The sequence below is a fragment of the Pinus tabuliformis genome, chromosome Q (genome assembly GCF_031772625.1).
Source record: "Pinus tabuliformis cultivar Carrire ecotype Pingquan chromosome Q, CPIR1, whole genome shotgun sequence".
NCBI lineage: Eukaryota > Viridiplantae > Streptophyta > Pinopsida > Pinales > Pinaceae > Pinus > Pinus tabuliformis.
Genome location: NC_142296.1, coordinates 1,268,633,007 through 1,268,645,583, shown reverse-complemented (window position 1 = coordinate 1,268,645,583; position 12,577 = coordinate 1,268,633,007). Strand labels below are relative to the sequence as shown.

At 33.5% G+C, this 12,577-nt stretch overlaps 1 protein-coding gene across 1 annotated transcript; it reads left to right on the top strand.

Annotated features, from left to right (window-relative positions):
- The first annotated feature begins 8,586 nt into the window (after positions 1-8,586).
- LOC149224472 (uncharacterized) lies at positions 8,587-11,820 on the top strand. The gene is made up of 5 exons (XM_089383564.1): positions 8,587-9,726; positions 10,464-10,717; positions 10,799-10,937; positions 11,077-11,138; positions 11,292-11,820. The coding sequence occupies exons 1-5, from the start codon at positions 8,930-8,932 to the stop codon at positions 11,324-11,326; spliced, it is 1,287 nt and encodes a 428-aa protein (XP_089239690.1). The 5' UTR covers positions 8,587-8,929; the 3' UTR covers positions 11,327-11,820.
- The last annotated feature ends 757 nt before the right edge of the window (positions 11,821-12,577 follow it).

The window sequence follows — 12,577 nt, the reverse complement described above, 5'->3', positions numbered from 1 at the left end:
TCTTGAAAAGTGCTTTTGATATAAAAAATTGGAACCCTTTCTAAATGCATGAGAGGGGTTTAAATACTAAAATACTTGCCTCAAAATAGATTATTACAAAAATAGTTGAGGAGGTTTCAAACAAACTTTCTCAAAATGGGCAAAAATAAAACTAAAATTGAAATAAATTAATGACTAGCCCCTTTGAACTTGATCTCTAAGGTTGCAAATATCAATCATTAGCTTGAGCTGATGTGGCTGGCTGATTGTAGAGTTTAACTGCCTAGCAAATATAAAACACCTTAGAGTCATCCATTGGCTGTGTGGTTTTACTAGAAACTGCTAGTATGTCTCCCAATTTAGGTCGGTTAGCTGTTTAATAGCCTCTTCTTTTTCCTGCGCTTTCTGTTTCCATTGCTACTCTAATTGCTTGACATTTGGTAGAAACCCCGATACACACTCTTTGACAAGATTGGCACCATGAAGGTTTTCATTTACGGCCTCTATTATGTTGCTTGTTGCTCCTACTGCTATCGTTGTTGCCCTTTCTACCTATTTCAACCAAGAATCCCAATCCGTAAACAAAATATCTTTGTGAGACTCCTCCATCTTTGGTAGGTCAACCTTTCTTCCATCCTGTGATTCTTGCTAGGTGATAAATTCATAAACCCTTTTCTGGATTTCTTCTTACTCGAGCCTCATATTAATTATTTGGTTTGTTAATTTATCACTGGTCTCACAGTAAGGATTTATTTGCCAGATTTTTTGGGAGAATACTTCTTCTTACTGCATTAGTAAGGAATTGAGGTTGATTGCTTGTTTGATGAATTCATCAATTTGCGGGTTGTCTCTGATTTTATCCATCATGGCTTGTATTTGCAAATCCTTTTCTGTTAAGCTGGCCTGGTGCTATATCCTCATCTACTAGAATTCTCTTTGAAGTTGGGCTACATGTATTTCTGCTTGCTGATTAGTTTTTTCCTAGGCTAATTGTTGTTCTAACAATCGAATTTTTTGCTCCTTTTCCTTCAATAGCATTCGGACTTTCATCGCCTTGTCGATGGTGGTTGTGGAATAAGCTCCTGTGAACTGTGACATCTTTGTGAGATTCTCTTATGGGTCAATAGGCATGTCCTTCCACACAATATCCATTGGTTCATTTTCCGGAGTCATAACAGAAGTAATGTCTAGTTTCATTTTCTTCCTTTGTCTTTTCACTATAGCCTTGTGGGTAGGACTATAGAATATCTCTCATGGAGGTATTTCCTCAATTCTTAAGATAACTTCGGAAGTAGGAATAGCAGGAATAATCTCAATGTCTTGGGTACCTACAGCTCCTTCCCATGTTGTTTCTAGATTTGCTTTATGTTGGGTTTGCTTGGGAGTTTGCAGTTGAGATGTTTGCTCAAGATTTGTGTATGTATAGAGTTGTCTATTGAACTACTCCCATTCTTGTTCCAAGTAGATGGTTGGAGCTTTACCTAACTGAGTTGAAGTAGAAGAAACCTTTGCATGCTTCTTTTCCAAGGCCTACTCGATTGTCTCCTCTGTACTTTCAGCTCTGTCTTTCTCAAACTCTTTATTTGTGTTTCCTCCTCCACTTTGAGATTGTCGCTCTGAGTGCTTTGACTCATGAGTCGACTTTTCCCATTCCATTCCATCTCAAAGAATAAGTTGGTATAGTTGTTTCACACATTATTAGATCAGCCTCCTTCATATTAACAAAAAAACAATGAAGAGTGAGAGAAGCACAATAACATGGAATTGATGTAAAATAAACAAAATAATAGGATGAAGAGCACCATTGAAATAAGGATGAGGAGGAGCAAGGTAATTGTTGTAAAAACATGCAAGAAAATCCTCTATCAAACCAAGAGAAGGAGTTGATGCAAGAAAAAACCAAACAAAGATAGTCAATCAATCATTGACTGAGTAGTGAACTAACCATTTGATCAACCAACACATGGTCGATCAACAAGAAAATGAAATCATGGTGGAATAAACAAATGACCAAGTTATAGAAAAATATAATGATCAACATCCTCAACAACTATTAACTACAACATAAGCCAAAATGGGGATGGCTAAAAATTCATTAAATCCATGCCAAAAAAACAACCAACTAAAAAACCAAAAAAGTAGTCAACTGAGAATCCCACTAGTATTGTACTTAGATGACACCCATAGCACCAACTCCACCAATGGTTGACCCAAGAAAACCAATAGATAAACACCTATGCAATATAAAAACCATTAGATAAAAATAAGAACATGAACAAAAAGAAGAAACAAGAAAGAAAAAGTAAAGAGCCTGACAATGTCTACACAATATTCATGCATACATAGGAAACTGACCCTGTAACAAGTGTCATTTTTTATCCATACCACACCTTAGATAAAAATATTTTATAGTGAAAAGGAAAAAAATTTAGTGTCAAGATGGTGATAATCAGTGAAAGTTGGACATTAACTAATAACAAAAAGGAAAAACATAGGAAAAGGTAGTTTGGAAGCAATGTAGTGGTATAGCCTAGAGTAGACTACACGTTAGACCATCGAGCTTAGTAATCAACCAACATGATTCTTTAAGCGACCTAGTATGATGATTGGTCAATTTGAACTTGCAATTGTAGAAGGAGAACCAACAACGACAAAAGGAGAATAACAAGTAAAAGAGGAAAATATAAGAACACAAGAACAAAAGAAGCAAATGCAAGAGGAAAACAAGCAATTGAAAGTTGATAATACCTCAGTCATTTTGCAACCAAAATATTGAAATTTCAAGGAGATCAAGCATAATTTGGAAGTATCCATGAAACAAGCATTAACCTTCAACACAATTTTGAACTATCAGATGCCCTATTTTGCATTGGGTTATAGCAAATTGAAGGTGGAACAAGCCTTACTAGAGGTTTCGATACATAAAAGTAATGTAATAATTGACTCCAGCTTTCACAAGGATTTATCAAAATAGATTGACATAACTGAGAAATTCAAGACACAACTAATCTAGTATAAGCAACAATCATTTAGAGAAGTTCGGAATTTTGTAGAGCACTTAACTCAAGCAATAAAAAATGTGCAAAAAATGAAAGAAAAATATAATCTTGACTCAACTGAAGTGCAAAACACCTTCACTTGAAAATAGGTGCGACTTCCCAACCCAAATGAGGTTGCTCAAGGTTCAAGCACAATACCATATTGATGAATGGCACACATTTGAACAATATTTGCAAAGTTAGATGCCCCATATTTATCAAACTTCGTTTATTCAACTAGGGCAACAACATATACCTCAACCATAACCAACACCAACATCTCCTCCTAGACCAAGATTCCAGTTTTTTTATCGAGGTGCCTCAAACTATAATTTTTCATATATATATATATATATATATAAGCATGACATATCAAAGACCAAGGGTTCCAACCAATCACAAGCACAATGACAAGCAAGAGTTAAATAGTTAGGAAAATAAGTACCCCTCTATAAATTTGCAAAGGCAATTCCAAAAGAACATATTGATTAACCAATACAAGAACAACAAGTTGATATAGTAGAAATAGAGGCATCATCATCTCAAGCATAGCCAACAAATCAAGCAACACCAGATCTAATGAATATTGATCAAGTTTAAAGAAAGCAATTATACAATTTCAACATTATAGTATTCTACTAATTAATTTTTCACAAAAACATTTTGTAATAAGTCCACGTCTCCCATTTTCTTGAGACGAGCAAGGAATTGAGGTGGGGCAATATGTTGGAAGGGCTAGTAAACTTTCTCGACTAGACCTAAAAGTCAACCAAAACTAAAAAGTAGTCAATTGTCTAGTGACAGTTGTAAGTCAATTAATCATGTAGTTGAGTTGACCAACTAAGATAATTAGATAATTGCAACTTTGTAACTCAATATTAAAAATAAATATGTACATCATATAACTCAACACAAGAAAATTTCTAGTTATTACTATTATGATATACTATAAAATGCATATTGTTGATCTTCCCACTAATATTATTTTTTTCATTTCTTCTCCATTATATCGTTACATAATATTTTTATTACTCTCAAAATATTACTAATAATTACTTCCTACCAACCCTTAAATTAGAGCAAAGCCCATACACAAAGGTTAACGCTCATACAACTTCTAGAGGGAAACCAATCCTTAAACTAAATATTAAAAAAAGGAGTTTGTAAATGAATCGATCAAAAGTCTCGAAAAGTGATCTGAATTTGCTTCTTCGTTAATAACATTTGAGTAAAATCCATGTAACAAAAGACATAGAAATATACACAATGACATTATCAATGTGGTGACTCTAAAACGTGGAAGGACAATCCCGGAAGCAACCTAAGTAGATTCTCATGTAAGGTGAACCCTAGCAACTAGACAATGTAATGATTTTTTTTCACCAAATGCTAGTGGTATACGTTGAATGGAAGGATCCAATTTGCACACACTCTAAAATAGTATCTAAGAATATAATACAAACATGAATTTGAATATAATTCGGTACTCATGCATAGTAAATATTATATGTTCTTAATATTGAAATATGCATCTCAAACTCAACAATAAATCCAAAAAAAAATCATTCTAACATAAAATATTAATTTGGATCGTTAGAGAATTTGTTTTCAGGGTTACAATATTACCACCCTATTTAGCGAAGGGCGAATTAACGATTGGGATGATTAGCCTTTTTTTTATATAGTTATTTTTATAAATAGTATGAATAATGTTATAAGAGATATATGGATAACAAATAAATATGAAATGTAGGTTCGTTGTTTGTATAAAATATGAAATGTAGGTTAGTTGTTTGTATAAAATGTAGTTTTTTTTGTTTAATGTTTAAATTTTATGAATAGGGTTTGAGGTTGTGTTTTAAGAATATATATTTCTTATAGTGGGTATGTTTATTATATTTCTTATGCTTTAGAGAAATGTTTTTTAGTATGGGAAACACATTTTTTTTAAAAAGACACATCTAGGCTTCTCCTATCCCAAAAGGAGGATTCATGGATTCTCTCCTTAGATTTTTTTTTGTCCAACAACACATGAAGATGGAAGAAAAATAGGGATAGAAGGAGGATTCATGGGTGCTCTCCTAGATTTTTGTCTCGCACTAGCGATGAAGATGGAAGAAAAATAGGGATAGAGATTTGAGGCATAATGGTAATATTAAATTCTTCAAGTAAAAGTGAATGTGGTAAGTTAAAAGAGAGGTAACATAAAGAAGAATTTCATTGTTACGTAACTTTTAAATATTACCATTAATTGTTTCAGGATATTTAAGAGTGCTTCCAACCTAATTACACTTTATATGGCGAAAATAGAATTCAATATATTGTTTAGAATTCAACATGCTTATCAATTTTTAGGATATCAAAACTGGTAGGATTATAGCATTTTCATTGGATTGGGCATGATAAATCTACATGGGATGAATTGTTATTGTTGAGAATTTATTATTATTATTTGTATATTTTATAATTTTAGAGACAGGACAATTATGTTATGGATCCTCACTTCCGGGTCCCCCTTAATTTTGGTAAAATTTAGGGATGCTCGAACACATCCTCCTTGTACATTTCCTTGCTCCAAAACTCTCCCATCTTGAAAACATGATAAACCATAAAATTGAAAATGAGAGCAAATTGTAAAGATTACTCTAACTCAAATAAATTTTACACAATCCTTCTAACAACATCTCACTATTGAATAAATCACTATTTTATCCGACATATACAATTTTAATAACAACATTTAATTAATAAATAAATCATCTTTTCATCCCACATATAAACTACCCAACTACCCAAGCGAAAAAAAAATATAAAATAAATTACACATCCAACTCATCCCAACTTAAACCATGCGTCTTTCTTTTCCAATAAAGACTCAAGTGCCTGCGAGAAATACAGGTGGGGTGCAGGCATTAAAATTGACAATGTTGGCCGTCTATGTTTGTCTTCAATGTACAGCTCAGCGAATGGGTCGTCAACTTTCTTTGAATTCAAATCTGTAATAAGTACTTTGCGGACTTTAAAATGAAGTACCCTTAAAACCGCACTCAATAAAAACATGTCTGCACTCAGATTTTAATCTCTTTTCCATCCAAGAAGTTGATGCTATTTATTTTATTGCTTAGGATTATATGACCCCCGCTCTCTGGTGTCAAACACTCAACAAGGACTTGCAGATAAGGACGGTAAGAATCTACGATTACAATTGCGAGGTCCCAACATTGCAGGTCGGCTGATCGGTGGAAATTCATAATGTAATTTGTTTTTGAATTACAATATCATGTAAATCTTTTTTTTAACCATAATGAATGGGTAATTTTTAAAATTAATTTAAAAATAGTAATTTTTTGAATTAATTTAAAAATGTATTTGTAAATTAGATATATCAGATGTTATGATTTGGCAAGAGTCTAGTTTTTCGGAAATAAAGATTTTATTTTTTGAGCCTATATCATAACAAGTTATATATTTAATAAAATGCGAAACACAATTTCATTAGTTTTACTCAACCAAATTTGAAGTTAAACCACATCAAGATATAGAAAATTATATACATATTAGTAACACACAAAAGCTAATAAAATATTTTTTTAACTACATAGTCAATCAGCATCTATTTAGCCTAATTTAAGAAAAACCCAAAATCAATTCTCGTACTGCCACTATAATACCAAAAATACCAATAAAATATTAATAACATAAGGCAGTTAAATAGAGACAGTGAATTAGAAGATACATTCAGTGAGATAAAGGATTTAAGCCTGCAATAAAAAAACACTGCTTTCCCGCCTTCCAGTTCAAAATCCCAAAGTAGTGGGAATAGAAATAACCAGGCCTTCAACAGTGCCTGAATGGATGTTGCAGCACATGACTCCTCACTGCAAGTGAAATTTGTCATAAAAATATCTTTTGTTTGGGTATCAGTTTATTATTAATTAAATTGCTTGTCATTTTGATATTTTCAATGTAAAATTTGATTTTTAATCAAAACGATAATAATTCAAATATCACATTTTTATCCATTTTTAAATTTAAATAGTTTTATTTAATTTAGTTTAATAAATTAGTTTAATTGGCTAAATTCTTTAGCATACCAACAAAAACTTAATCTAGTCAAATCTCCTGATTAATTGCTTATATGCTGTTATTAAACTTCACTTGATCTCTTTACTGGATTAAATTTCCAAAATTACCATCAATATTTTATTGAAGTATATATTTTATAAAAAGATATCAATTTTAAATTTAATTTAATTGATGTTATTATAATTATTATTTAAATATGTGTTGCATAATTTTTTAGTTTTTATTATTTAAGTTAATTTTTTTGGAAAATATTGTATATACTTTATTTTGGTTCATGCTAAATTAGTATTGGTAAATAGGCAAATAAAATTTTATAGTCTTGTTTTCGCAGGAATTAATGTGAAATGGTAAAGTAATTGTTAGTTCAAGCACAAAAACTTGAATAAATTTTGGTGGGTAGTAACCATTCGTAAGTGTACACATTTATGGTTTTACTCTTACATAAGTGCTAAAGAAGACATAAATAATATTAGGTAATGTTGGGAACTAACTTATAGTAAGTATATTTATTTGCATCTTATTCCTATCCATTTTTAATGCAAAGATTTACTTAATTTATGGTGGGTAGTAATTGATGGTAAATATGTTATTTATGTGACTATGAGCTATTTTCAATGATTTTATTTTTTGATGGTTTTCCTGCAAAACTTAAGAATACAAAATCACTACAAGAATATCTAAAATCATGCACAAATATTGCAATCATGTCCATTAATTATGACATAAAATATGTGAGGTAGTTATCCACATGTCATTATATTGTGCAAAAAAACTTTCAAATTATGGTACAACCAAATATTTGAAAAGTAACTTTTTTATAATTTTAAAAGGTAAATATTTAGTTTTTAAAGTTAAACATTATAAGTTGTATTGATCCATGTTAAACTAATAGTGGTTAACCAGTAAATAGATTACTAGAACCTTGCTTTGATAGGGATTAAAATAAATATTTAATTTTCAAAATTGAACATTACAAATTGCATTAATCAATATTAAACCAATAATAATTAGCAAGTAAATATATTACTAAAATCTTACCTTAACGTCATCTTAACATAGTTAAAATAAAAAATAAAAAAATAAAAACTAAATTCCAACCAAAACCATTAAGCACAGCCTGATTTAGTTAATCCATTCCAAATCTAATGACAATGCAACAAATTTTTTAAATATAATTAAAACTTTAGCCTGATCTAAACTCAATACATAATGATAACAATGTCTCGAGAAGTTTTCATCCTCCTAAATCGAAACAAATGGTCGAGAATTTTGATAAACTTCCAAGTAATATAATCTGAAACTTTCAGTAAGAATTTCTGACGATCGAAAGCAAATATACTTTAAAATTAGACAGTTCCTTACTTGCCTGACAATGTTGATAACCTTGAAAGAACGTGCAAGTTGTTCCATTGTTGGTATACAAGCAGAAAAAATAAAACTTAATTAATAGATTGTGAGACACTATGGTGAAGATATTCCGAGACCCAAAAACCTTGGAATCCACGCTAAACCGGGGAGTAGATACTCAAGGGTAGATAGCACCACATGGAACGAGTTTGTTTAAAGAAAATTGAAGCTGCCCATCTTATGGGTGGTGAGATTTACCTGTCGGAATGTCTCCTTCGCTGATCTTCCTCTTTGTTCACTCTATCCATCATCACCCTTGCTTTCTGTCATGTCTTGTATTAATGCCAACTTCTTCTACATCTGTCTGACAGCATATTTCTATTAATTCTGTGTTAGTGGGTCTGGTATTTGTAGGTTCTGTTGGTGGTGATTTCCCCAAGGAGCATTCTATAACAAACAATAGGTAGAACTCTCTATCTATGGCAGCACCAGTCTCTACTGTGATCCCTGTGTCCCCTGCCAATTCCAAATCAAGGAAACCAAAGAGCTTATATCCCTGTAACAGTAACACTCTAAGCCAGAACCAATCTTGCATGGATAGCTCTCTGGGATCGGAGTTGAGCTGCACATATGCCAGAAACTCCTCCACTTCACAGCCCAAGATTAGCCAGTGTATCAATGAAAATGAGGATTATGTTGGATTTACTGAGATATCATCTTGCGAATGCTCTGATAAAAATAGAAGCCATGGGGACATCGATCTCAACTTGGGTCTGGATTTAACGCTGTGGATCAATCATGTTGAGAGCAAACATGCAGTCCCCCAACCTAATCCCCCAAACTTAACAATGCAATCAGCTATTTTAGAAGGAGGAATGGAGCAGGCAAGAATGTCGATAAGAAGAGATTTTCAAGCCCCAACTCTAAGCAGAGAAGAGCAAAGCATGTACTCTGATTCTAGGAACATGGTGGATAAGTTGGAACGGTTTGAAGGGAGCTACCAAGAAGTAATTGTAGCCCAGCCAGGGCCAGTTCAGTGCAGTGGTTTGGGAACACTTAAAGAAAATCAGCAGGAAACTCCTGTGAGTAACTCGAATGAAGCTAAGCATTTAGCTTTTTCTTGGATTACCTCCAAACAGTTTCAGTCATTCTCAACAAACCACTCTGGAATGGATGACCTTTGCAACTCGAGCTATGATGAAGCATGCCAACTGTCTACCTTTGATCACAATTTGATAGATCACTCAACAGCTCCTGATGACTCTTCTATCACAGAGTAAGGTCACAGTCCTTTCTATTTTTCGGGAAACAATTTCGGTATTAATCTTGTAAATTTATCTAGCAATTGCTAGTGCTTGTCCAACTTTTATCTAGCAATAAACTGCTAAGGAATGAATAGAGTCTGCCCTCTACTTGGGGCACACAGAAGTGGCCTAAGTGGATTAATGGCCACCCCTTTGGATAACAGTGATTGGAGAGTGTGGCTCCGAGCAAAATCCTAAGCAGATAGACTGTGAGGTTGAAAATTCCCAATTAGTAGTGGGAACCTCACAAACCACAGTGAAGGCTTGGGTACCAAACATGCAGAGCTGCATTTGCTCATGAAGCTTGGACTGGCCCACCCAAATCAATATTGCATTTCAAAATTTACACTCGTTTTGATTTGTACATTGTAGTTGGATGATTCCTTCTTTTCCTTTCTTTCAATATTTTTGTAATCAATTTGCATTTGAAGATTTATAATAACCCATACCTTTTTTTGCATTTATATTGCACTTGCTTACTCCTTTGCTTCTATTCTGATCATATTGCTAGTTTTCCTTCCAAAATTCTAAACCATTGTGCAAGGTTACTTCCCTGTGGCTACGGCTTATTTGCTTCCGTGATCTTTCATTCCTTCTCTCACCCACTCAGTGGTTCAGATCTTATGCTCAGGGAATTTTTGAAGTAGGTCACATTTTTTGCTGTAAGACTAATTGTTAGCTGATCTGCTTTTCTGGATAATTTTGACAGGGACCAAGTAATAGGTTGGCCTCCAATTCGGTTGTACAGGAGGAACTCTCTTGGTTCCCTTCCTACACCTTCCGTGGAAAATCAACAAGAGGGTGCCATGGCAGGAAGCTTTGTGCAGGGTCAGGGCAATTCATTGTATGTCAAGGTAAGCATGGATGGTGTGCCCATTGGTAGAAAAGTGGACATGAATTCCTATGGATCCTATGAGTCTCTTGCTCAAGATTTGGAGAGTATGTTTCAACGAACCACTGAGAGTGAGTATCTACTGATTTGGTTTTCTCTGTTTATATTTTTAGTTCAGATAACAATAAAAGCTCACCCAAAATTATTTTCAGATCATCTCAGAGCTTGGACTCCCTTGGGAAGTCAGCACGTTGTGAAGCCTCTGAGGCTTTTGGACCCTGCTGCTGATTTTGTACTGACCTATGAAGATAGTGAAGGAGACTGCATGCTTGCCACGGATGTTCCATGGAAGTAAGCTCTGATCTCTAGGTTCTTTGTACAATTTTTTTCCTCACATGGATTCTAGTATAACTCCTAAAATGACTATTGATTTTGACTTATAACAACTTTAAAGAGTCCTAAAGTTTATTAATAAATCTATGACCTGCAGAATGTTTCTTCATACGGTCAAACGACTTAGGATCATGAAAAACTCAGGCACAAATGGCTTTGGTATGCTGAAGTCCAACTTCCATTCTTTCTGATATGCATATTTTTCTATTATTACAAGGCATCTTAGAGGGTCACTCTGTTCTGTTTGGCGTTTCATATTTGACCACTTCTACATCTTTTGGTAGCTGAAAATAACGCGTGATTTATTTGCAGCTCAAAAATGCTCAAAAAAGAGAAAGACTACTTGAGTGGCAGCGCCCATCTCCAGGTCCAGGGATATCACAGATCTTATTTCCTTGGATCATTATTGAAGCAAAAAGTTGGGGGATCACATACTGCTCCTGGTGATCATGTTGCAGGTGTTTATTATTAATTTCATTATTATTTCCAACAATTTCATCTGCCATGTTTGTTCCCTATTGATCCAACCAATTTCTATCTGGAATTTGGATACTCTTCATATATAAGCTTCCGGATCGACAGATATATTTCCTATGTGCTTCATATTATCTTCCCCTCTTTAGGTTGCATTATTCACATTCATCTCACTGGCTTGCCTGAGTTGTGCCCCTTGATTTTGTCTTCCGTAATGCGAGATTAATTTGTACCTGTGAGATTCAAAGGGTCACTGTTATCAGCACTGGCTTTTGTTGGACTGCATTTTCTTGGTTATTTTGGCGGGTTATACAGATACTGAAGGCTTGGACCTTGCCAGTTATATGAAAAACAAGAATTTTCTACACACCCTTGCATTTGTACTTAAATCTTGTTCTCAGCTCAGGATCCATGGCTGTTCAATTTTGAGGAGTTAATTTCTGTAATCAAAGGAACATAAGGTTTTCTCCCTGAAGTTATATTTTCTCCTCATATAGAATTATCTGACTGATGAAACATTGACTTCAGCATTTGAATATAATTAAAAACTTTTGTCAAGGTGCACATGTAACACAAACAGCTATCTTGGTAGATAGATTAACAAATCCTTACATTCTTTACATATTCTTAAGATTTATAATTTTGAATCCATGTTTGATTAGTTTTTTAGATGAAAACAATACTGGTTTATACATAGTACGAGTACATTTTCATAATAAAGCATACATAAAGACTTCAGAAAACAGAAACATTTTAATAATAAAGCATACAAACACTCCAGAAAACAGAAAGAGACAGTGCATGTCCTTGTCCAATTATGGGGCATATGGAGCTATGATAAATAACTCGTTAGTGCTCAAAATGCTGACCATATACGTCTAAATATATCTACATAATACAGTGAAATATATTTTCAGAAACTCAGCAAGATATAATAGACATTGTCTATAAATCTACAGAAGCTGGATCGAGCCAGCCTCTCTAACCGTGTTTTCCTTTAGATATTGAAAATGCATAAAACCTGTAGCCTTGGTAAGACCTTTTTTCGACAAAGAATCAACAATAGTGTTAGACTCCCGGAAAATGTGTTGAAAGGTGATGTTGTCAAAGGTTTGTTTTAGATT

Bases quoted from the DNA above. Each gene is read 5' to 3' on its own strand.
- LOC149224472 (XM_089383564.1), top strand. From the start codon at position 8,930: ATGGCAGCACCAGTCTCTACTGTGATCCCTGTGTCCCCTGCCAATTCC. The intron at 10,718-10,798 runs GTGAGTATCTAC...AATTATTTTCAG, and splicing joins GTTTCAACGAACCACTGAGA to ATCATCTCAGAGCTTGGACT. The intron at 11,139-11,291 runs GTATGCTGAAGT...ATTTATTTGCAG, and splicing joins CTCAGGCACAAATGGCTTTG to CTCAAAAATGCTCAAAAAAG.